The sequence below is a fragment of the Esox lucius genome, chromosome 8 (assembly GCF_011004845.1).
Source record: "Esox lucius isolate fEsoLuc1 chromosome 8, fEsoLuc1.pri, whole genome shotgun sequence".
NCBI classification, from domain to species: domain Eukaryota; kingdom Metazoa; phylum Chordata; class Actinopteri; order Esociformes; family Esocidae; genus Esox; species Esox lucius.
In genome coordinates this window covers 11333216-11354743 of record NC_047576.1, presented here as the reverse complement: position 1 = coordinate 11354743, position 21528 = coordinate 11333216, and the positions used below count along the sequence as shown (strand labels likewise).

At 39.0% G+C, this 21528-nt stretch overlaps 4 protein-coding genes across 7 annotated transcripts; 2 read left to right on the top strand and 2 right to left on the bottom strand.

Moving 5' to 3' along the window:
- Positions 1-7571: 7571 nt before the first annotated feature.
- tmem221 (transmembrane protein 221) lies at positions 7572-10914 on the top strand. The gene is made up of 3 exons (XM_010871574.4): positions 7572-8178; positions 8713-8798; positions 9619-10914. The coding sequence occupies exons 1-3, from the start codon at positions 7682-7684 to the stop codon at positions 10149-10151; spliced, it is 1116 nt and encodes a 371-aa protein (XP_010869876.1). The 5' UTR covers positions 7572-7681; the 3' UTR covers positions 10152-10914.
- borcs8 (BLOC-1 related complex subunit 8) lies at positions 8594-13178 on the bottom strand. 4 transcript variants are annotated; one of them, XM_010871575.3, is made up of 6 exons: positions 13062-13178; positions 12715-12827; positions 11330-11394; positions 11124-11231; positions 10685-10779; positions 8594-9432 (listed from the first exon to the last, which is right to left on the bottom strand). In XM_010871575.3, exons 1-5 carry the CDS (start codon positions 13096-13098, stop codon positions 10707-10709), a joined length of 396 nt encoding a protein of 131 aa, XP_010869877.1. In that variant the 5' UTR covers positions 13099-13178; the 3' UTR covers positions 8594-9432; positions 10685-10706. The 4 variants fall into 4 exon arrangements, with proteins under 4 accessions (XP_010869877.1, XP_010869878.1, XP_010869880.1 ...); XM_010871576.3 differs by having other exon boundaries at positions 8594-9429; XM_010871578.3 differs by lacking the exon at positions 10685-10779.
- On the top strand, positions 12887-16911 carry rfxank (regulatory factor X-associated ankyrin-containing protein). The gene is made up of 9 exons (XM_010871579.3): positions 12887-13531; positions 13705-13800; positions 14031-14153; positions 15444-15509; positions 15604-15704; positions 15794-15919; positions 16037-16103; positions 16229-16309; positions 16388-16911. Exons 2-9 carry the CDS (start codon positions 13710-13712, stop codon positions 16438-16440), a joined length of 708 nt encoding a protein of 235 aa, XP_010869881.1. The 5' UTR covers positions 12887-13531; positions 13705-13709; the 3' UTR covers positions 16441-16911.
- On the bottom strand, positions 16776-20939 carry nr2c2ap (nuclear receptor 2C2-associated protein). Its single transcript, XM_010871580.3, has 5 exons — positions 20843-20939; positions 20547-20637; positions 18522-18627; positions 17990-18057; positions 16776-17211 (listed from the first exon to the last, which is right to left on the bottom strand). The coding sequence occupies exons 1-5, from the start codon at positions 20905-20907 to the stop codon at positions 17089-17091; spliced, it is 453 nt and encodes a 150-aa protein (XP_010869882.2). The 5' UTR covers positions 20908-20939; the 3' UTR covers positions 16776-17088.
- Positions 20940-21528: the final 589 nt, after the last annotated feature.

Here is a 21528-nt window from a genome sequence, read left to right as displayed (position 1 = left end):
TAGCTCCAGGTTAAGGTGAAAGAGGTGAGGGCAGCAGAAGTTAAGACCCTGGTTGCCCAAGGACACCAAGTGTTGAGACTGCTGGTATTACAGTACTTTATTTTCAAGGGGGCATGTTTGTACATTGCGCTCATGGGGTTTATTTATGAAAATAATGCACTTTTTAACCTTGCATTTAAGTTTGGGCATGTGCTATTTGCTTTGAGCTACTCTGATCTTGCCTCACCAGGGGGTGACATACAATCCGACAGGCATAGGGTCTTTGAGGTGCTGCAGTAGAATGGTGTGATCTATTATGTCAAAGGTTCACTGAGGGTCAGAAGTATCTGGAGGGTGGGGAATCCTGCGTCTGCTGTCCAAGCATGTAATTTACAACAGTAACCAAGGCTATCTCAGTACTGTGCATGGGCCTGAAGCCAGACTGGAGAGACTAATAAAATAGTTTTGTGCTGAGGTGTGAGTTAAGTTGAGTCGTCACCATTTAAAAAGAAATGGGCGGTTGGAAATAGGCCTGCAGTTTGAGGGGAGGTCATGGAATAGTTTCTTGAGCCAGGGGGGTTATGGCAGCAATCTTAAATAGTGTCGCAGTCAAACACAATTATCGCTTGATCCTCCTTAATTAATGTAACACCTTACTTACTAGTTTTTTAAAATTGAAATAGTATTACCAATCAGACTAAAACTAATTTTGACAAACTATCACAGCACCAATTAAGAAACATCTGTTGTTGAATACCTCATTTTCTTTACATAGGAGGTTCGTGAACATGTCTGTTTTAAAAAAAAATCAAAAACTGACTTTATATACCCTCCCTAATTCTGTGGTATCTGAAAACGCTGTTTTGTCGCAGCAACTCCCAACTCCCAAGATCACAGCATGTCTTCCTCCACATGACAGCAGGATAAAGCACCAAGCAAAATTTTCTTTTTTCCCACACTGTACGTTCAACCAGGAAGTCAGTTTGATCAACACATGAGGACGCTCGGATTCGACTGACAGCCTCATATGAATATGTTGTGTTTAGCATGGTCGTTAAGGGCAGTGAATTTAAGTAATCTGATTACAATGACTACCATTTCAAATCTATGGAGATACTGTACATAATGTTATATATATATATATATATATATATATATATATATATATATATATATATATATATATATATATATATATATAGTTTTAAGCCTGTCCATACCCCCAATTCTCCAACTGCAATACATAACACTAAGCATAATATCTAAACTTAATACCTAACCCTAACTATAATACCCAACAACCTGATGCTTCAGATTTACCTATCTGATATGTTATGTACCTCCCTGTCCATCCAACACCAAGCACTCCTTGGTGTCTCCAGACAAATGTTGCATTTTTTTTTTATATATATCAAAATGTTGAAGAACTGAGCCAGATGATCTTACACAGACCAAAACAAATCTTACGAAGTTAGATTGTGCAGTAATATTACATATTTAATGTACGTGGTAAAAACAAAAAGGTAGGTAAACCTTTAATTTTGTCTCACAGCACATTCTAGGAGCTTCATGTTAGCTGACTGGCTGACTCACTTCCATTGGCAATGTGTCAGAAGACAGATAATTCAAGATAAAGGATGTCAATAGTGCAGTCTAAGAATAGGAGGGGATAATGGTGGATAAACAGACAAGAATGAATAAATAAAATGTACGCAAGTGTATTTAGAACAATGTGATGATGCAGAGGATTTCCTAAAAGTTTTCTATTGATAGGTCATTCATCCTTTGCTTTGTACTGTTTCTATTTAGGTCAATTTCAATATGTGAGTGGATATTGGCAATACGAGCATCCAATATCCATTATAGCTTAGTACTTACTGTATTACAATCCCTAAACAGAGAGAGAGCTTTGAATCTCACTAAATGCCTTTCCTACTTTTACTTCAATGTGTTGTGCTTCATTTTGTTACATCCACAACCATAATTTCACCATTTCACTGATCTCACAAAGCTAATCAAAGCTTTTACATTTCAATAATCTAACCCCATCCCTTAAGACAGGGGATTCCAACCCTGGGCCTGCCATTTATCTATTCTACCTGATAGTTAATGATGATTTATTAATTTGACTTTACTACTAGATTAAATACAAGCATATATTACCAGACGAAATCTGCAGTAGATGTTTTAAGATAATGTTTCAAATGTTTTTTCTACAAAAATGTTCTGAGATCTTGAGGTATTCCTTATTTAAACTTTCTTGCCATTACGTCTATCATTTTCATTGACTTAAATTGTCCTCATACTCGCAGTACTATCCACCCACCCACCCTGGACTAGCTAATACTATTCTGGACTTGTTTGTTAAGGGATGAAGGAAACAAGTTGTGTAATTGTTCAGAATTTAGTCAAGTAAACATTAGCGACAGTATTCTTCACAGAGCACCTTTATCTCTGAATGAGTAAACTGATATATTTGTTGGTCTCTGACACAGTGACGGTATTTACAAAAACAGCTGGGCCATAAACATGCTCTAAAGCACCTGTAATGATTAATCGGTTCTTATGCGAAAAGAGTTTGGCCTACGTATGCATAGGCCAAACGTAAAAACAATTAGGCACATTCAAAAAAAATATATTGAAAAATGACCTTTTCCTTCTTTTTTGGGATAGTCTTTTCATATCTGACATGTGAAAGACCACCGAAAGGTCTATGTTGTGGGAATAATGTATTTTTGACCAACATGTCTGATAGAACCTTCTAGTGTCAAAGTCTCTAAGTATTGTCACCACACCATATTTCCCAAAAAGAATGATGATTCACATTAAAAACAATGTATTCTGACGGAGCCTTTGGAAAGTGTTCTTAATAAGACCTCTTTTTTGTTTTCCTGAAACTACTCACTTCTGCTTTTGACAAGATCAGTGGCTGCCCTTTTTATGTGTGTGGTGGGGCTGTCGAATTCAGAAATAGACTCCATGGTCAGTATGCATGTGTGAGAGCAATTCTTCGTTTTACTTACTTTTATATCACAAGCTTATCTCCATTAGAACAGCCTTAAAGCAGACCTTTACCCCAAACCCCAATGCTGTTGCTCAAATACAGTTTTCAATACAATCAAATGACAAAACGCATTGGGTATGAGTTAATCAATATACAATGTCATTTTATATTTTTATTTAATTTGGTTTGGGAGGAATGGGTGCTGGTGGTCGTTATTTTGGTGGCCTGGCAATTCTCCATCTCCTTGCCATCTTCCACCTCTCTCTTGTAGCCGTTCCTGGTTCCACATTGCTTCAGTTGGCCTCGGCCCTGATCTGCTCCATGGGAACCCTCTAATACCTACCCAGACAAGGTCCCAGTATGAGACAGGTGTGTAGGGGCAGAGCTAGCCCTGCTGGCAGCCCCTGGACGATTCTGGAAGCTACCAGCATTCTTTGTTTTGGGTGTAACGCTGATCAATAGGGTGCAGGCGTGGTCATGACGCCACAAGATAAATTCATTCAGAAGAACAAGAATATGGATCTAGACCTGACAAAAAAAAAAGACATTACATTAATGAGGAACTGAAATGGTAATACAGCATATATATTTTTCTTCCTTTTTTAAAATGTATTCTTCTTTATGGGTATGGACAGGTCTGGAGAATTGACAACAACCCGCAATCTCATTTACAGACAGGGGTGTAGCACAAAATTCTGGGCCATGTACATAGGCAGTCTCTGAGGGCCCCTCCCCTCTTTATTCAAGATTCAAACATTTTCGAGGGCCCCTACATGTTAGGGACCTATTTACTTAGAACCCCTTTTTTCCCCCAGTGCGACGCCACTGCTTACAGACAATACTTTGTTACACTTGGCAACTATAAATCCAACCCAGCCAGTCACTCAAGGGTTCCCTCTGGGCTCTGTCCTGATGCCACCCCTGTTGTCTTAAGTTAAAAGGCAAGTTTATTGTTTAAATAAAGGTAAATAAAAATGCATTTCTATGCATTTCAGGATTTTAAAAACCTTTGGTGCATGGTGTGCAGGAAAGGGTCTCAACGCATTGTCATCACTATTTTTGCTATCATCAAAATGGTTTTGAGTAATGCAGCCAATGGAGTTCCCAATGGTCACCAATACAGTTACGGGTTTAAAGGGGAAATGGATTCTCTCTCTTTAAGGTGGAAAAAAGACAGGTGGGGGAATGCACAGTGAAGCGGCCTCAAATAGCATCAGCAGTGCACTATGGGTAAGTAGTGTTTGTTTCCAAGGAAACCACTGAAAAGTTGACCGGATTCAAAGGGGAAGATTTCCAGAAGGGCTGACAGAGCATGCCACTCCATTTAAAATTCCCAGGAAGTCTTGAACGGCTGAATGCTACTCGTGGGTCAATAGCATTACGTAATCATTGGGCATGGGCAATTAGGCCACATGCATGTCACGCAAAACATTAACTAAGCAGACTAGACTACAGATTATTGATTACTATGGATTATTTTTCAAATGATTGACTAGGCAATACCGAATTAGGAACAATTTGCCATTAACAATGAATATACGATGTGATACTCAAATAAACAAAAATGAACTCCCTGTCCCCAGAGTAAAATGTATTGCCAAACAACCCCTCACCTTGAATTGTTAAAGTATTGTACACCCTCCCTACCCTCACCACAAATAAAAATAAAAGCACTGAGTTTATGAACGTGGATACCACCATTACCACCTGTGTACAGCTTTGTGCTACCACCGCTCACTACATCGCTGACCACCATGTAAAATCTCCTGACCCGTCTTATACCACTCCTGTTGTCTGCGGTTGATAAGAACCAACTGCAGACACACGATAAGCTTGCAGATCCATAAATTTGTTTCTATAATAACAATAACACAAAATAAATATTACTCATTTTCTGCAAACAATTTTCTGTGCCAGTGCTGGACAAAACCTCATAGTAACAAGGAGTTACATTCAATTGTCAGAATGGATGGTTAACAATGAACTGGTCTTGATAACATCTAAAAAAGAAAAGATGTTCTGCATTTTTAACACAAAGAACAATCGGGGGTTTGTGCTCTGTAACGTGGTCGGGTGCATTAAACAAACACCTAGAAAGCTGCTACTGGCTCAAGAGAAGACATTTCTTTCCTTCTTAAAAGGTTTGAACCACTGATTGTGTTGTGACAAGGTAGTGTTGATAAACAGAAGAACATAATTCTGTCTGTACTGAAGTAGTCCATATTATGACCCAGAGTTACCTTCACTGCAGAGGATATGTTCATCCGAGTTACCAGCCTCACAATCACAAGTTTAAGTAACAAACACATCTCAACATCAACTGTTCAGAGGAGACTGCGTAAATCAGGTCTTCACAATCAAATTGTGGCAAAGAAACAACTACTGAAAGACGCCAAAACAAAGAGAGAGGTGGAAATCTGTCCAATGGTATGAGGTCATTTTAGGTCCCAACCACTGTCTTTGTGAGACACAAAGTGGGTGAACAGATGAATACTGCATATGCAGTTCTCACTGTGAAGCATGGCGGAGGAGGTGTGGTGGTGATTTGCTGGGGACACTGTCAGTGATTGATTTAGAATTCAAGGCACACTCAACCACCCCATCAGTTTTTTTGCTTAGTGGGATAATCATTCGTTTTTCAAAAAGCAGTGACCCAAAACACACCTCCAGGTGGTGTAAAGGCCCAAATATACTTCACACTATGGACGTCTATGCGTTCACAGGATATCTGCCACACGTATCCTGCCTACTTTTGGTCTGTACTTTGTGCACTTCTCCCTAGGCCTTGAGTGTACACATACGCAGGTACCAATAGAAATCGTGGGGCAGTATACCCAAGATCCTCTGAGGTTCTGCGAGACTGAAACATGGTAGTAGTAGTCCTACACAATTAATAGGTTTAATAATATAATGCACCATCTTCGTTGGTGTTGCTGACGTTTTTTTTTTGTTTAGTTTTCTTAAGACACACATTAATAAAAGTACCTTCTCCGTCGCCATGTTCATTGTAGTTGCACAAAATCGGCAGTTGCCATGTCTTTTCTAGATGAGATTTGCTACTTTATTCTTCCTGATGGTTATGAAGTCCCACACAGTTATGATTTTAATTTCCGTGCTGTTGACTACCTTGGGAGTGTGAGGTGGGTGATGAATAAAATATTTTTTTAATTACATAAATGTTCTGGTTTGTTTGTAAATGTATATACTTTGCTACATATGGGGCTCTTGTATATTACATGAAATGTCATGTAATTTGCTAGGAGAAAATGTCTGGACTAATGATCTAACAGCATTGTCAATATATCTGGGAAGGTGTTGATAAAATAAATGTATAATATTTACACATAATACCTCACTGTAAAACTAAACGTCTGTGTAAAACCCTGCTGAAATGTATTGTGCACATTTAAGATTTCATGGAACAGTTGGAGCAGGTGAACACAAGGTTGGAGAAAACTGTCAAGATGACTGGACAGAAATGAACTTAGCTGTAAGAGAAAAAAGGCAATGGATGATCAACTGGATAGGATGCCTGGGATTCGCAATTACCAACCGACAACCTAAATACCACGTTGCTACGACATGCTTGCGGCCAACTGTCAACGTCGATTAGTTACGTTGTAGTGACAACAAGAAGGCTTTCACTTTTCTGGTTGTGTCAACGTAACTGACAACGTTGCTGCTACCTAATTTCGGTCGACAGATAACGTCGTAACAACATTGAGACAACGGAAAATTGTTAGCTGTGTCTTCAGATGACCTGGCCTCCCCAATTACCCAATGTCAACCCAATCTGGGATGAGTTGGACTGCATAGTGAAGGAAAAGCAGACAACAGCGCTCTGCATGTGTGAACTCTTTGAAGACTGTTGGAAAAGCGTTCCAGGTGACTACCTTATGAAGCTGGTAAAGAGAATGTGTGTAATTTCATAGCGTCGATGTTTGCAGTAATATTGTACAACGTGAAAAATAGTAAAAATAAAGAATAACCCTTGAACGAGTATGTGTCTAAAGAGTGCATCCATCATGGTTTGCGTTTTCAACAAAACAATGAAATGAGAATCACAAAAAACTGGTTCATATTTAAATTTGCAGAAACCTAATTTGTCAGGGAAAGCAGCAAAAAGATGAGGAAACGTGGCAAGGATTAATGACTTCATAACCTGTAAATTGGCAAATGTAAACCAGGACCATACAAACATGTCCAAATTTAAATCCTCCCCGCCCCCCACGTACATTTCGAACGGTCCTCTAGTTGTACTGAAGAATATATCATTATCATTATTATATCATCATTATTCATTTCATAAAACTGGGTGTATGGGTTGTTAGTAGAATAAAAAAAAACGATAGATCATATCAACGTTTGTTTTCTGAACATGTTTTATTAAAATCTCAATCCGAGGTTTACATTCAAGGCGCACTAGCCTAGGCAACAGCAATGATTAAACATTCCTCAAATGCCTATGCGGGCTAAATCGCGAAGTAACCTATAGTTTTTGCTGTAGGCTTAGAAGTTTGGAAGTTTTTTTTTCCACGGTTGTGGACCGTTTAGAGCACGTCAACTTCTTGTAGGGGAGATTCCATGTGAAAAGTCCATTGTTGTTGTTGCGAAGTTTTTAATCTGGGGAAAGAACATCACATGCCTGACCGTTGGAGCGAGTGGTTGCGCCCAACACACAAATAACCCTCAAATTCAATGATCGGACTCTCAATCTCAGGTTTCTTACTTGCTTCCAATCAAATATATATGTTTTACGCATTACAAAAACCGTGCCTCATGGTAAACTCAAGAATTTGGAAAAGAGAGAGCGAGGAAGATAAACCGGATTTCCAACGGGATAGTTTTTTCCGACGAAGGCAAGTGCGTCAACCTCAGTCAGTGATTTATAGCCCAAATATGACGTGCGTTTACAGCCAGCGGTCTCTGATGGTCCTCTCTTTATTAGGGATCCTATCTGGAATTATGTCTATGCTATCGGTCATTCAGATTTTCCAGCTACAAACACAACAGATTGCTGTGAAGGAATCTCCCCCTACCATCTCCATCGTGCCCACTAACATTTGGGCTGTGATGATGCCGGTGTCTACAGTGCTCTCTGGCCTGTCTCTAACGCTCAATTTAAGCTCTGTCGTGGTCTGCCTTCTGCAAAGTTATTTTACAACCGAGATATGCAGAGGAGAAGATACTGAAAGGTACACATCAGCAAACACAACACACTTATATTTACAATGTTATTTGTTGTAGGTATCAGTAGTTTATTAGATTTTGTATTTATTTATAATCTGATGAAATTATATAAAAGTCCTGTATTCACAGAAATGCTGTAAATTCTTAAATTCCATTGTGTGCAGAGGGTGCAAAGAGACTGTTTGACAGACCCCTTTTTCTAAACTCAGTATGAATCCCAAACAAACAATAGCATTCCCTCATACCCAGCACACGGCCCCTGCATGGCCCCAACGGCTTGGCTCTTTCCCAAGTTGCATTAGAAATGTGCCTGTACACATAGACTTCATGTAACGTATTTGCACTTCAATGCATGTAATGACAATGCGTTCTGTAAAACCACCTATTTTGAGCTCCAAGTAAACACGTCCAAAAAATGGCTTAATTAGAACAGTACAATAATTTACTTCAGTACGAATAAATCCATCAAATCAATTGAACACATCTGACAAACAGTATAACCATGTCACTGACTGCCTTTTCTTCATGTTCGTCCATAGAGCAGACTGGTTCCTATTGGATACGAGAGGTGTGCGACATGTGGCCATTGGATTATTTTGCCTTGGGGTTTCCGTATACTTGGCAGGTAAGACAAACAAAAACAGTAAAAGGCTTATTTAACCGTTTCTGTGAAATGACGAGAACACAGTGAAGACCAAAGTGTTTCAAGTGGCATGCAACTCGTCATAACATTGTTATTCCAAACTCATAAGCAATGCACAAAAGCATCTTTTGTCAACATACAGCATTTTAAGCAGATTCATTTTGGACTTTACACATGCTCAGACCAATGGCTATAAACCCTCCCAAATAAAACAGATGTGTGACTCTGGAAAGGAAAACTTCATTCAGATTTCTATGGATATATTCCAGTTAATTTTGCCGTGGAGGCAAGAGTCACTTCTAGCGTTGCGCCAACTGATTGATACACATAGCCCTGAACAACGGTGCCTTTGTTCTGGAGTGCATTACCAAATTGTCTTAATGTAGGACCTGGCAAGGCAAAGCTGTTGGCTTTCCATTCCAGGGGGGGCCTTTTGAGGGTGGGGGCAGCACATCATTGTGATAGACGGTGGAGGACACCCTGACCCAACTGCTTAGTTTCACAAAAACTAAGTCACAGTCTCACTGCAGCGCCACACCATCGTCTTCCTCATATCCCAGAGTTGTGCTTCTCTCCTCCCTCCTTTAGCACTCCTGAGTCAGTGGTTCTTCTCCTGCTGACAGATGAGCAAACATTAGTAAAATCAAGCAAAATAGACCAAGTGTGTTGACGCACTTGTATTTATTCACAGCAAGGGAGAAAAAGTTATTTCCTACAGTGAATCTTTCTGAGCCTGTCGTTCTCACTCTCTCATCCTCCCTGTGTTTGCATGTCACTCTCCTTGTCCCTCTGTGTCTGGCAGCTATGTCAATCTACATGCTGCTGGTGTTTGAGGTAGAGACGGGCATCGCCAGTGCATGTGTCCTGGCCTCGGGCATCCTGATTCTGCTGGTGATCGTTGTTCACTCGCTGGTCAAATCTGCCCAAGCCGCCCAACACTACTGTGGCGAGGAGCACACGGACACTCTGTACCGGAACCGGAACGGAGGGGACAGCGCGCCCGCAGCCAACCACGCCGAACCCCGAGACGTGGACAAACCAAGAAGGCATCGCAACAACTCCCAAATTCACCGGCAACTGTACTACCCTCCCTGCGCTGACCCACAGAAGCACCACCAGCCCCCAACATCCCACTGCCCGCAGGGCCATGGGAGCGACCAGGAGGGCTACAGCCGTGCCGGGGACGGAGGTGGCTCTAGGATGCACAGGACCCTTTTGACAGAGTCGGGACGGCTGCAGTGTCCGTCTAAGCCCTGGAACGGTATCAACAATGAAATGAGGAGTGTAATGGCCCGCAAATCAGGCACTCCCTGTAAAGACTCAACCCTGGTGTAACAAGACCAGTACATTCTAACCCAACCATCTATAATCTCAAATATACATTATAGATAGAATATTTCGGCAGCTATCCAGGTGGCATGTCAGTTTAATAAGCCTTTCTTAACAAATCTCTCCCTTATTGTCTTAATAGTCATACACACCAGCCGTGTTCAATTTAATCACTATAAAACACGCTGTGGTATTTCCACATAATGGTATTCCAACTGAAAGTTTGAGTGTATTGCTAAAATGTTAGTGAAAGTATAGCGACAGCTAATGTCATTATTGCTACATTAAGCTGTACCTTCCTTCTCAAAAGTATTATGCGAAGAACAAGCATGATCAAAGAATTACCCAAACAGTAAATTACACAATGTGTAGAGACATTTGGTAGTGTCTAGTCTGGATACTGTAAAAAAAAAAAAATAAAATGATGACAACTTACAAATAACAAAATTTCAAACCACGGTGAGTAAGTTGGAACAGTTGAAGTCAACCCGTAATAGCACATTAAGGTTAATTCTAATGATGCCGAATGAAATACTAACCTTGGACAGTGTCTTCCAGAGATCAGGGCGAAGGTGATGAGGGATGGGAGGGTGGTGTAGAAGAGGGAATGGGAGAAGGGGCTGATTCACTTGAGCTGCATGCATTTGCGGGGGGAATAAGTAAGAAAACAAAATGGAGGAAAACATAAAAATGGTGGCAAATAATAACAAAGAAAATTAGATTTAAGGAATGATGATGATTGTAAAAAAAAAAAAAAAAAAAAAAAAAATGACCTATACATATGAAAACACTGTTTTGGCTTTCACTGAATTTTTTTTTTTCCGCCTCATCAATTCCACCCTGTAGTAGGGAAGTGTTTTTTCCCCCCTATTCAACACTGATGAATGGTGGGTTGTGGGTAATGGGAGAACTTACAGATGCATAGTATCAGTACTGTGTTGCAGAGGTGAGTGACATTAGTTATTCACTGCCTCATACCTGCGGCCCTGGGTGGTACTGATCTGTTCCTTCATGGTGATTGCTTGACGGAGAAGCCCATCAATGCTTTTGAAGTACAGGCTGCTATTTGTCATACTTTTTACTGCACTAGAAATTAGAGGATGTCAAACAATTAAAACCATTGATATTCAACATTTGCAATATGAACAGGTCCAAACAGTGGTCCTGGCTAGGAAGTAGGCTACCTGCAAGCATACTCCACAGTGTAGATTGCTCCTTGGCTTTGCTCCTCCCAGCTCTGCATATCTGTCTGGGAGAAATGATCTGAGATTAGTAACATGAACACTGCTTTTGTATGTTTTCATTTTGGTCATTTATCAGATGCTGTCATCCAGAGTGAAGTACTGGGTGGGAATTGAACCTACAACCCTGGCGTTGTTTGCAACCACCATCCTCTACCAACTTGGCTAGAGAGAGACCCTGTGTATAAATCAAAACTGTTTCCAAAAAAAGTTGGTACGCTGCATTAAATGCAAATAAAAACAGAATGTAATGATGTACAAAACATTTATCCTAATATTTAATTGAAAATAGTTTGAAGACAAAATATAAATTGTCTAGACAGAAATTTTATTGTTTTTGGAAAAATACATTCCCATTTTGAATTTGACGCCAGAAACACGTTTCAAAGAAGTTGGGACAGGGGCACTGTGTTGCATCACCTTGTTAAATGTAAGTGTTTGGGAACTGAGGAGATCAATTGCTGTAGTTTTGAAAGTGAAATGTTTTCCCATTCTTCCTTGAGGTAGGATTTTTCAGCTGCTCATCAGTTTGGCTGTTCCTTTGTTGTATTTTTTTGTTCATAATGCGTCAAATGTTTTCAATGGGTGACCGATCTAGACTGGGTTTGGCATTGTCTTGCTGAAATAAGCAAGGCCTTCTCTGGAAAAGACGTCATCTGGATAGCAGCATATGTTGCTCCAAAACCTGTATATATTGTTCACCATTAATGGTGCCTTCACAGACGCCATGCCATGTGCACTAATGCATCCCCATACCATCACAGATGCTGGCTTTTGAACTTTTTGAAATGCTGTGTGGTCCCTCGCCTCTTAAGCCTGGACAACATGGCACCCATGATTCCCAAAAATAACTTAAAATTTGGATTCATTAGACCACAGGACACTTCGAAATAACTCAGTACATCTTAAATAACCTCGGGCCCCGAGAAGGTGGCTGCATTTTTGGATCTTGTTTATATAATATGGTTTCTTCTTCGCATGGTAGAGTTTTAACTGCATTTGTGGATGCAGTAACGCACTGTATTCACAGACAACGGTGTTCCGGAGCCCATGCAGTGATTTCCACAACAGATTTGTGTCTCTTTTAATGCAGTGCTACCTGAGGGCCCGAAGATCACGGTCATCCAATTGGTTTTTGGCCGTGCCTCTTTCGTACAGAGATGTCTCCAGATTCTCTGAATCTTTTCATCCAAAATTGGATGGTGAAAATGCCTGTATTATATTAATCACGTTTGTATTTGTGGCATTTGAATAAATTGTTTATGTGCTGTGACTGGATGCAGGTATGAGAATGTGACTAGTTATCGGTTTCCTAGAACAGAACTTACTTTGTGTTGCACTAGCTCGGGCAGAGACCTTCTCACGTGCTCTTGAAGCCGATATAAAGCCACAGATGGCTCGTTAGCCAATAAATACATGCTCTCTGTGAATTTATCAGTCACTGTGAAGACAAAAATATAGTAGTAATCACTACAAAATCATGGTTCTACAGAGAGCTAACTAATTTACTAGTAATGTCTAGTACTGATTAACTATATTAAATAGCTAATAGCAAAAGCTAACGAGCGCTATCTTCTTACTACTTTCGGAGATGTAACGCCAGATAGCTATTTTGTTTACGAGCGTGCTGGCGCACGTTAGCTGTTGACAGTTTGAGTCAGTGATTGCTTGATACCTCGTTTAACTTTCAACTGCATCTCCTGGTCCTCCATCTTCTATATTTGCAAGGGTCTAAAATGTATCGAAGTGTTGCCAAAAAGAGTGACAGCTGTTACTTCCGTGATATTGTAATGCGAAGCACAAATAACGTTCGGGTTGCAAAACCAAACGGAAAAAGTCGTTCCTAGGCGTCTTTAAAAACTTGCACTTGGTCGTAAAATAATAATTTATAAGATACTCATTACTTATACTGTACATTTCACATTCGAGCACATTAGCAACTTTTTATAATCAAGGTAATGGATGGACAGTTCGGGCTGCATACTTCAATTGCATCATGGGATTTTTGTTAATAAAGCCACTTTCAGTTTTGATATCAGGAAATTAGTGCGAGGAATAAAACAATCATATTTCGATTTTATATGATACATTAATACCGTAATAGTGACAACTGAAAACATATACAGCATTATTTGCAACATAAAGGTAAATCTGTTTACTTATTTCTCGAGTGTTCCATTTACTGTTTTGCATTAGCATAATTATGAGCAGTGACATCTAATACGTGAAATATTTGTTTGAATATGCAATATCTGCTGTCATTACTTAAAATACACAAAACATTGTACAATAAATGAATGTCTAATTCTATCGTTAAGTGACAATGGACGGCACCATTCTCCACACGGTCTTAGACGGCCTCTCTGTGGAATCCACGTGTTTTCCCGACGAGTCCAGAGGAGACAAGTTAAATGGTATTGTCAGTCACAACATAAACTTAATGCAAGTTTTACTAGTTCAACACTGTATAGTCCATATACCTCATAATATAGTATCCATATTGTTCAGTGTCCATTTGCCTACAATGAATGTCACAACCATTTTATTTTCGCATATTCAGAAATGATACTGGCCTATTGGGGTATGCCAGTATTTACAATTATATTTCATATGATAAAATCTCTGTATTACTCATTGCTCCCAGGTGTGATAATGGTGACTACAGAGAACATGGATGTGGATGAGGAGAGTTTGTTGAAATACTCCACCACCCTCACTAATAGACAGCGTGGAAACGAGGTCACAGTCAGACCAGCTACTTTAGACAGTAAGTATGACGGTCTGAACTCAGAAAACAAAGTCTACTCTTTATTCATGGCAACATAACTTAAAACACTGCTGCTTATACACATTCATAATGTGTAGTGCACTGTGTTACAGGAATGACACTAAAATAAAATGTTGTTGTTGTCTGCTGTACATTTACATTTCAAATATCTGTTCTGTTTGACACTGTATTTTTAAACCTGGCATAAATTATTGTAAGACGTCTTCGGTTTCAAGGAAGTATTTGTACAAAAATAAAAAAACTGAAATATGTTGCTTGCATTACTATTCATCCCTGTGCTTTGGAGACTCCCGGTTTACAAATGGAATAAATTGCCATAACAATGACACAGATACCTCACCAAGTTGATGTCGTATTTCCTGTATAAAAAACAACTGTTGAAGGAACATTGGTCACAGGTTTTGTGGTCAGATGATTCCAAGATACAGCATTTGAGCCAAAATCAGTGATTTATGTGGCACAAAAATACTGGCCACATATCAAGCCACATCCCTTCAGTAAAGTATGTTGGTGGCAGAATCACGCTGGAGGAATTTTTGTTATTGACAGGGACTCAGAATCTTAAAATTAAAGGATGAATGAAAAATAAAGGAAAATACTGCTACAGAACCTGTGTCAATCTACAAAAAAACTGATGCTTGGGAGGAAATTCACCCTTCACATGATACCAAGCACAAAGCCACATTGGAGTATCTGAAGAACAAAAATATGAAGTTCCTGCAGTGGCACAGTCAAAGTCCTGATCTCAATCTCATTAAGAATCTGTCACTATATAGAAATTGCGCTATATAAAAAGTCCATGTGTCATCTCACCAACTTGAACAACCTTTAACATAGCTGCTAAGAAGAATGGACCAAAATCATTACAAACTATGAGCAAAGCAGGTACAATCTTGCCCCAAAAGACTGACAGTTACTGAAATGAAAGGCTTCACAAAATGTGTGGGAGTTGAATATCTGTACAAGCAACATAAGTCATGTTTTTGTCTTACAAATATTTTACTTCATAAAGCTAATTTCACCCTAAAATGTTTTCTTTGGCGTTTCAGTGTTTTAAAATATCCAATAGACCAAAATGAAGTGAATGTACCATTTGTTATTTAGTAATATGAAAGAATTGGTCAAGGGTCTGAATACCTTTGCCATATACTGTATAATGCATGTATATTTGTATATGACTGAGAGCGATTAGGAGAAATGAAAAAATGCTGAGCAATTTTATATGAGGTCAACTGAATGAACATAACACTGACCCTGTTGTGTCACCAGTTCTGTCCATCCACCAGCTAGCTGCACAAGGGGAGGTCTCCCAAGTGGCAACACATCTGAGCAAAGGTGAACATTTTCAGTTTCCACAGACCAGTGAAGCAAAGAGCAGAATTACTTACATATGTTCTTCCTACTATTACAATTCTGGTTATACTTGCAGACAGTTTACTGATGAACCGTCAGGATGAACGGGGCTTCACACCCCTCATGTGGGCAGCAGCGTTCGGAGAAAAAGCTATGGTGGATTTCCTTCTAGAAAAGGTCAGTGGCATGTTCATTGAAACCATGTTCAGAGGTACAGAGCACTAATTCCATCATAACATGTGTGTATACTTATGTGGTTCAACTAGGGTGCAGATCCTAGTATTATAGCATGGGAAAGGGAGAGTGCCTTGACCCTGGCCAGCTCTGGAGGCTATGCAGACATAGTGAAAGGCCTTCTGGAATATGGAGTAGATATTAATGCTTATGACTGGGTAAGGTTGCTTTAAATAACTGAGCAGTCTTGATTGCTTCAGAAATAACACAGCAGTCTTCAGTATGGTTTCTGTTGGGCGATTTTATTTCTCTAATTTATTTCTAAAATATTCTAGAATGGTGGAACTCCTCTCCTTTATGCCGTTAGAGGAAACCATGTAAAGTGTGCAGAGGCCCTATTAGGTACATTACTTTATACATCATGAACACAATTAATTAATCATTTGAAACAGTGGTTCATTCCTAATATATTAATTGTAATCAACTCAAAGTGGTGTTTAAATGATGGTCCTGTGATTTGACTTTAGACAAAGGGGCAGACATGACCATTGAGGCAGACTCTGGGTATAGTCCCATGGCCCTTGCTGTAGCACTTGGGCACAAAAAAGGTAAGTAAATAGTGTAACAAAAAAGCCCTGACAACTAACATGAGTAACAGACCGTATGGTAAATCTTATTTGTTTCAGTCCAAAAGGTGTTAGAAAACCATATTCTGAAACTCCTGAAGAAAAAGGCATGACATCAGCTATAAGACCACTAGGATGTTGTTTGAGCAGACATTGTCATGCACTTAGTGCAAAATAGAGGACCATCATCTGTGAGGAGATCAGCTGACCAAAAAACTGAAGCCACAACAGAAGGCTGGTGACAAAGACACCTTTAAAGGAAACTCCAACCTTAAGGACCACTGTTAAGTTCCAATCTTGTACATTTATTTAGTGTTCTGTAAACTAAGAACATTGTTATATTTTTTGTTAACAATATCAATCATACTACTATGTATGTTAAAACAATCTTTTTTTTAAGTTTGTCATTGGAGGTATAACACCAGTTGATTGTAAATAAGAAAATGCATTGAAAATATACACTGTTTATTGGAAATGACAATGAAGAATCAACTGTAAGACAGTCAAATGTAAATATCCAAGTGGATGTGTGACCTCAAACCTTCTAGCCTGTAAAGCTGCAATAAAAATCCACTTACAAGTTTTGACAGAAGTCCTCCTTTTGCTGTGACACAAACAGGTGACCAACAAAAATGTCCTCACCAAAAATGGTCAGAAATGGTTCAGCTTCAAAACAGTTCCTGTAGGGTGGTAGTCATATTCTTCATTGCCACGGCAACCTCTCTCTCAGTAGGTCTGTCTCTCTCACCCATGCAAAAATGTCACAAAGCTCTTTCCCCCAGGATGTCCAAAGAGTACACTATTATTCTCCCAAAAAAGTCAGCACTGTTCTCAAACACTATTTTTAGGCAATTCAGTGTGGGTGCCGCCTGAATGGGAAAACTGTGGGTGTGGAGTTAAGAACCAAATAGGAGTAATGAAAAAACTGCACACATCAATATTATTTAAAAGCTTATAAAAAGTCTACACCCCCTTCAACTTTAAAAAAAAATGTCATGCAAGTGCCTCAGAGTTTATGATGATTTGAATTTGGATTTCCCCCGTCTTTCTACACCTATACGTTGGACTTTTAAGCGTAGTTTCTATCAATAATTGTGAAATTATATTGTATATCAAAAATACAAGTTTAAAAGCCTTTTTTTATATATGTATTTATATATATATCAAAAATACAAGGGGGTGTAGACTTTCTAAATACACTGTAGCAATTACCACTGTAACATACCAACAAAAATCAACATACAGTGGGGAGAACAAGTATTTGATACACTGCCGATTTTGCGGGTTTTCCCACTTACAAAGCATGTAGAGGTCTGTAATTTTTATCATAGGTACTCTTCAACTGTGAGAGGGTTTCAAACTTAAAAATCATACAATGTGATTTTCTGGATTTTTGTTTTAGATTCCGTCACTCACAGTTGAAGTGTACCTATGATAAAAAATGACAGACCTCTACATGCTTTGTAAGTGGGAAAACCTGCAATATCGGCAGTGTATCAAATACTTGTTCTCCCCACTGTATCTGCATTATGGCATCCCTTGTCTGATTTAAATAATGTACTATTCCAACTAAAATGTACAACTTGTACAACTCAGACTGAAGTCCGGTCCAAGGGGTGCATGCATACTACAGTCTGACGTTTTAAATACACTGAAGGATATTTGTAGTGAGCTGTTATCTTCTGGGTAAAAATCAGCGATTTTATCCATGTCTTCATCTTTCAGACATCCTTAATGGGGCAGAGGTGTGTCGTTTACAATGACAGAATCTTTTTCAACATAACATGTTATAGTGTGAAAATGATGTAGTTTCTTTAAAGCTACTCTTCACTTGAAACAATATCAAAGAGGTCAATCAGCCTCTGTGGTAAAAAAAAAAAAAAAAAAAGCTGAAGGAAATGTAACCACACTCCAATCCTTAAACAGAGGAATGGTATTGAGGCAGACTGGACATCTCAACTTTATCAAAGGTCAAATCTTCATGGTCAAATGAAAGGTTAACTTATTTGAGTGAATTTACTTGTCCTGTTTTACACATTTCTTACCTGTATGATTGAGGTGTGAAAAGGAAATTTATTTTTTGCATATCCCAACTCCTTCTGACACAACATTGGAAAGTGGGATCACAGCCAGCGAGTAGGCTAGCCATTATTAATTGCAACAATTAGGGGTTGTGTGTTTGTGTGTGTATTACCTTCCAATCTGCATGTTTTGCCTGAAAATCCACCTTGGAACTGCACCTTTAATTGGGACACTCTGATAGGCTGTGGGAATTCCAGGGTAACCCATTGAGAATCACCCTGTAAAAGTAAACAAAAGGTCACTGTCATGGGGTAATCTGGCCTCTAACACAAATTTTTTTGCTCCATTTCGTGAGGTGTACATCTTGCAAAGAACCAGCAGTTGGTGAACATTTCAAATCTGTTCTGTAAAATGTATGTTTTTCTCAGCAAACAACACAATAACAACTGTCACGGATGCAGGCACATCATGTCAACAGAAAGATTTGCCGTTCAATTTGGCCCCTTCCAACATTTAACTTCTTATGACACCCATGTTTCACAAATATTACAACTCAGGTTATTTTGGAAACATTTGTTTAGATATGAATACAGTGAAATTCTAAAGAATCTGGACAGTGACACATTTGGCTCTGTCTTCCATAACATTGGATATGGTGATATAATTACTATGGGGACTGTCAGTGTTAATTATGAGGGCATTTATTCATTCATTTTGGATGAAGAATTTTGAAATGACAGCACGTTTTGTACAGAGTTACATTTTAGGGTATCTATCAATGTGGGTGTATCCAACAATCTAAAGAAAGGAATAAGCTGGAGTTTAACATACCGTATTCCCACTCTGTGGAAAACAAAGCCTATTGTCAGATTGTAACCTAGTGGGAATTGACAGAACTAGTTGAATAGAACTGGTATTTACATCTTTACAAGCAGTCTTCCACTGCATTCATCAACTGGGAATTTATCAGTTGATGTCATAAATATCAGTTTGATGCATTCACATGCTGTCAACTGGTTTGTTATAAAATCATTCTTGGATTCTATTTTTGTCTGATCCACGAACAGAAACACCACACTAAGTACCTGTTATGAAACGTATGAATGCTTTTTTTGGATGCTTGAAAGATTTACTTAGCTTCATACTATCAACTCTAAAAACATGAGATGCTGTAACATTAGCATTCATCCTTGGAGAACCAGGCATGTTTCATCAACAACATCAGTGCTTTAGCCTAACATTGATATCACACTGAATTACTTGCTTATGACTGGGAAAGGTTGCATCTAGCCAGCTCAATTATTAAAGTCCATCCACTCACTCATAATCAACCCGGAGTTAATACATTTCCCTACTACGGAGTTAATACAATTACCACTACTCTAGTATGTGACGTAGCCGGTCAATTTAGACAGGCTAGTGGAAGATTAACCATAAATCATCTCAGGAATAGGGTATAAGCAGGGATTTGGGGTACTGGTTAGCTGGACTACTACACCACCATTCCAAAACCTGTGCCATGCAATATTTAAACTGAGACCATTTACATTTTTTGAAGTAGTCCATTAGCTTCTTCTCTTTTTATAAGTTGGCAACCAAACTGAATGGGTGCATACTGCCAGAGGTGCTGTTAGAACAGGTAAAAAGCCAAGCTTGGAAATATACTGACACCTACAGAAATGGAATGTTCACTAACGTATAGTTGATCGAAGTTCCACTCAGTTCTCTACTTGAAATGATGCTAGACACCATCAATAGGAATGTAAAGGAGATAAAATTCCTCCAAGAATGAACAGCGACAGTACCACTGGCAGCAAATGAAAAAAAAAAAATCTAAAGAAGTGAATCTGGCCTATACGGACCAATGGCTATAGAGACCATTCTCTCCTTCATTACGTCTAGTTTGGGTCTACCTACTATAACGATCAACTACAATGCAATGTATTGTCCGCAGAAAGGGTCATCAGCAGATACTTGGCTTTCATCGAGGTCCTACATGACTGGAGGGCCAGGAAGCATGCAGGCAAGCTCATTGACAACCCCTCCCATGCAGTTAAAAATTCTCCTGTATGTATGTAATCTTCCCTGATGTTTGCGTACCACTAACGGTAATATTACACCAAGTAAAATTCTGGGTATCTGTAAAATGTACAGGACTTATGCTGACTACCCTTTACAGCCTTCATCATTCTATTACCTGGTCAGAGTTCCAACAGGTTTCTTCATTTGAATCAAACATGTACTTCTTCCCGAATTGCTTAACATCTCTGTTTAGGACAGAGCTTACTCTGTAAGAAATACAACACATATTACATTATAAAATGCAGCATGCTATGAAGAGATTTTAGCATTGAGCATGACACACGTCTTTTACAAATATTTCTTCACTGTTTTAAATTTTTTTCACTGTTAAGCAAATTCGGGGACCAACGTATATTCATGTAACTCGAATGTAAATGTATTAAAATGTCAAACTATACCACGTTCTCTTACCTGCACTGTATTTCGCTGCAAATCAATGAGGAAGTCATGTCTGATGATTTCCCAACTGAGGGCATGTTGCCGTATTACAATAAGGACACAGATGTACGACAGTTTTGGCAAATTATTTTACCACAGTTACGTTTCTCCACTAGATGGCAATCGTGTTTCTGCAATGTTTTCGTATTCCATCCATATACTGCTGTTGAGCTTGGTTTCATGCAGTAGAAATGGATGAGGTCAGCGCTAAAAGACAAAGAATTTTGCCGTTCGGTAATATAACGTTTCTAAAGTTCTGTAATTCTCCCGAGGATCAGTTGGCATGCACTGCATTTTGAACAGTTCCTAAACACAGAATCATTAGGCTATGTAGACAATGCACTATGTTGGCCTGTGGTAGCCAGATATAAAACAGCATTTTGTTTATAAACGCTGAATTGGTTTTGTGTATTCTGTCTCTTAATGATGTCTACATATAATAGCACCAATTCAAAGTACATTTCTGAGCAGCGATCCTTGCTATTCTCACAGTTTATATATAGATCATAAGATGTTATTCACCGTAACCACGTCCGCAAATTAGGAAAAGCAGTCTTCTACATTGTCCCCCACTATAAAAGAGTAATCTCTGTCGTTGATATAGACAGTAAACTGGAATAAACATACTATTCAATGCACGTGTAACAAGTTTTAAAATC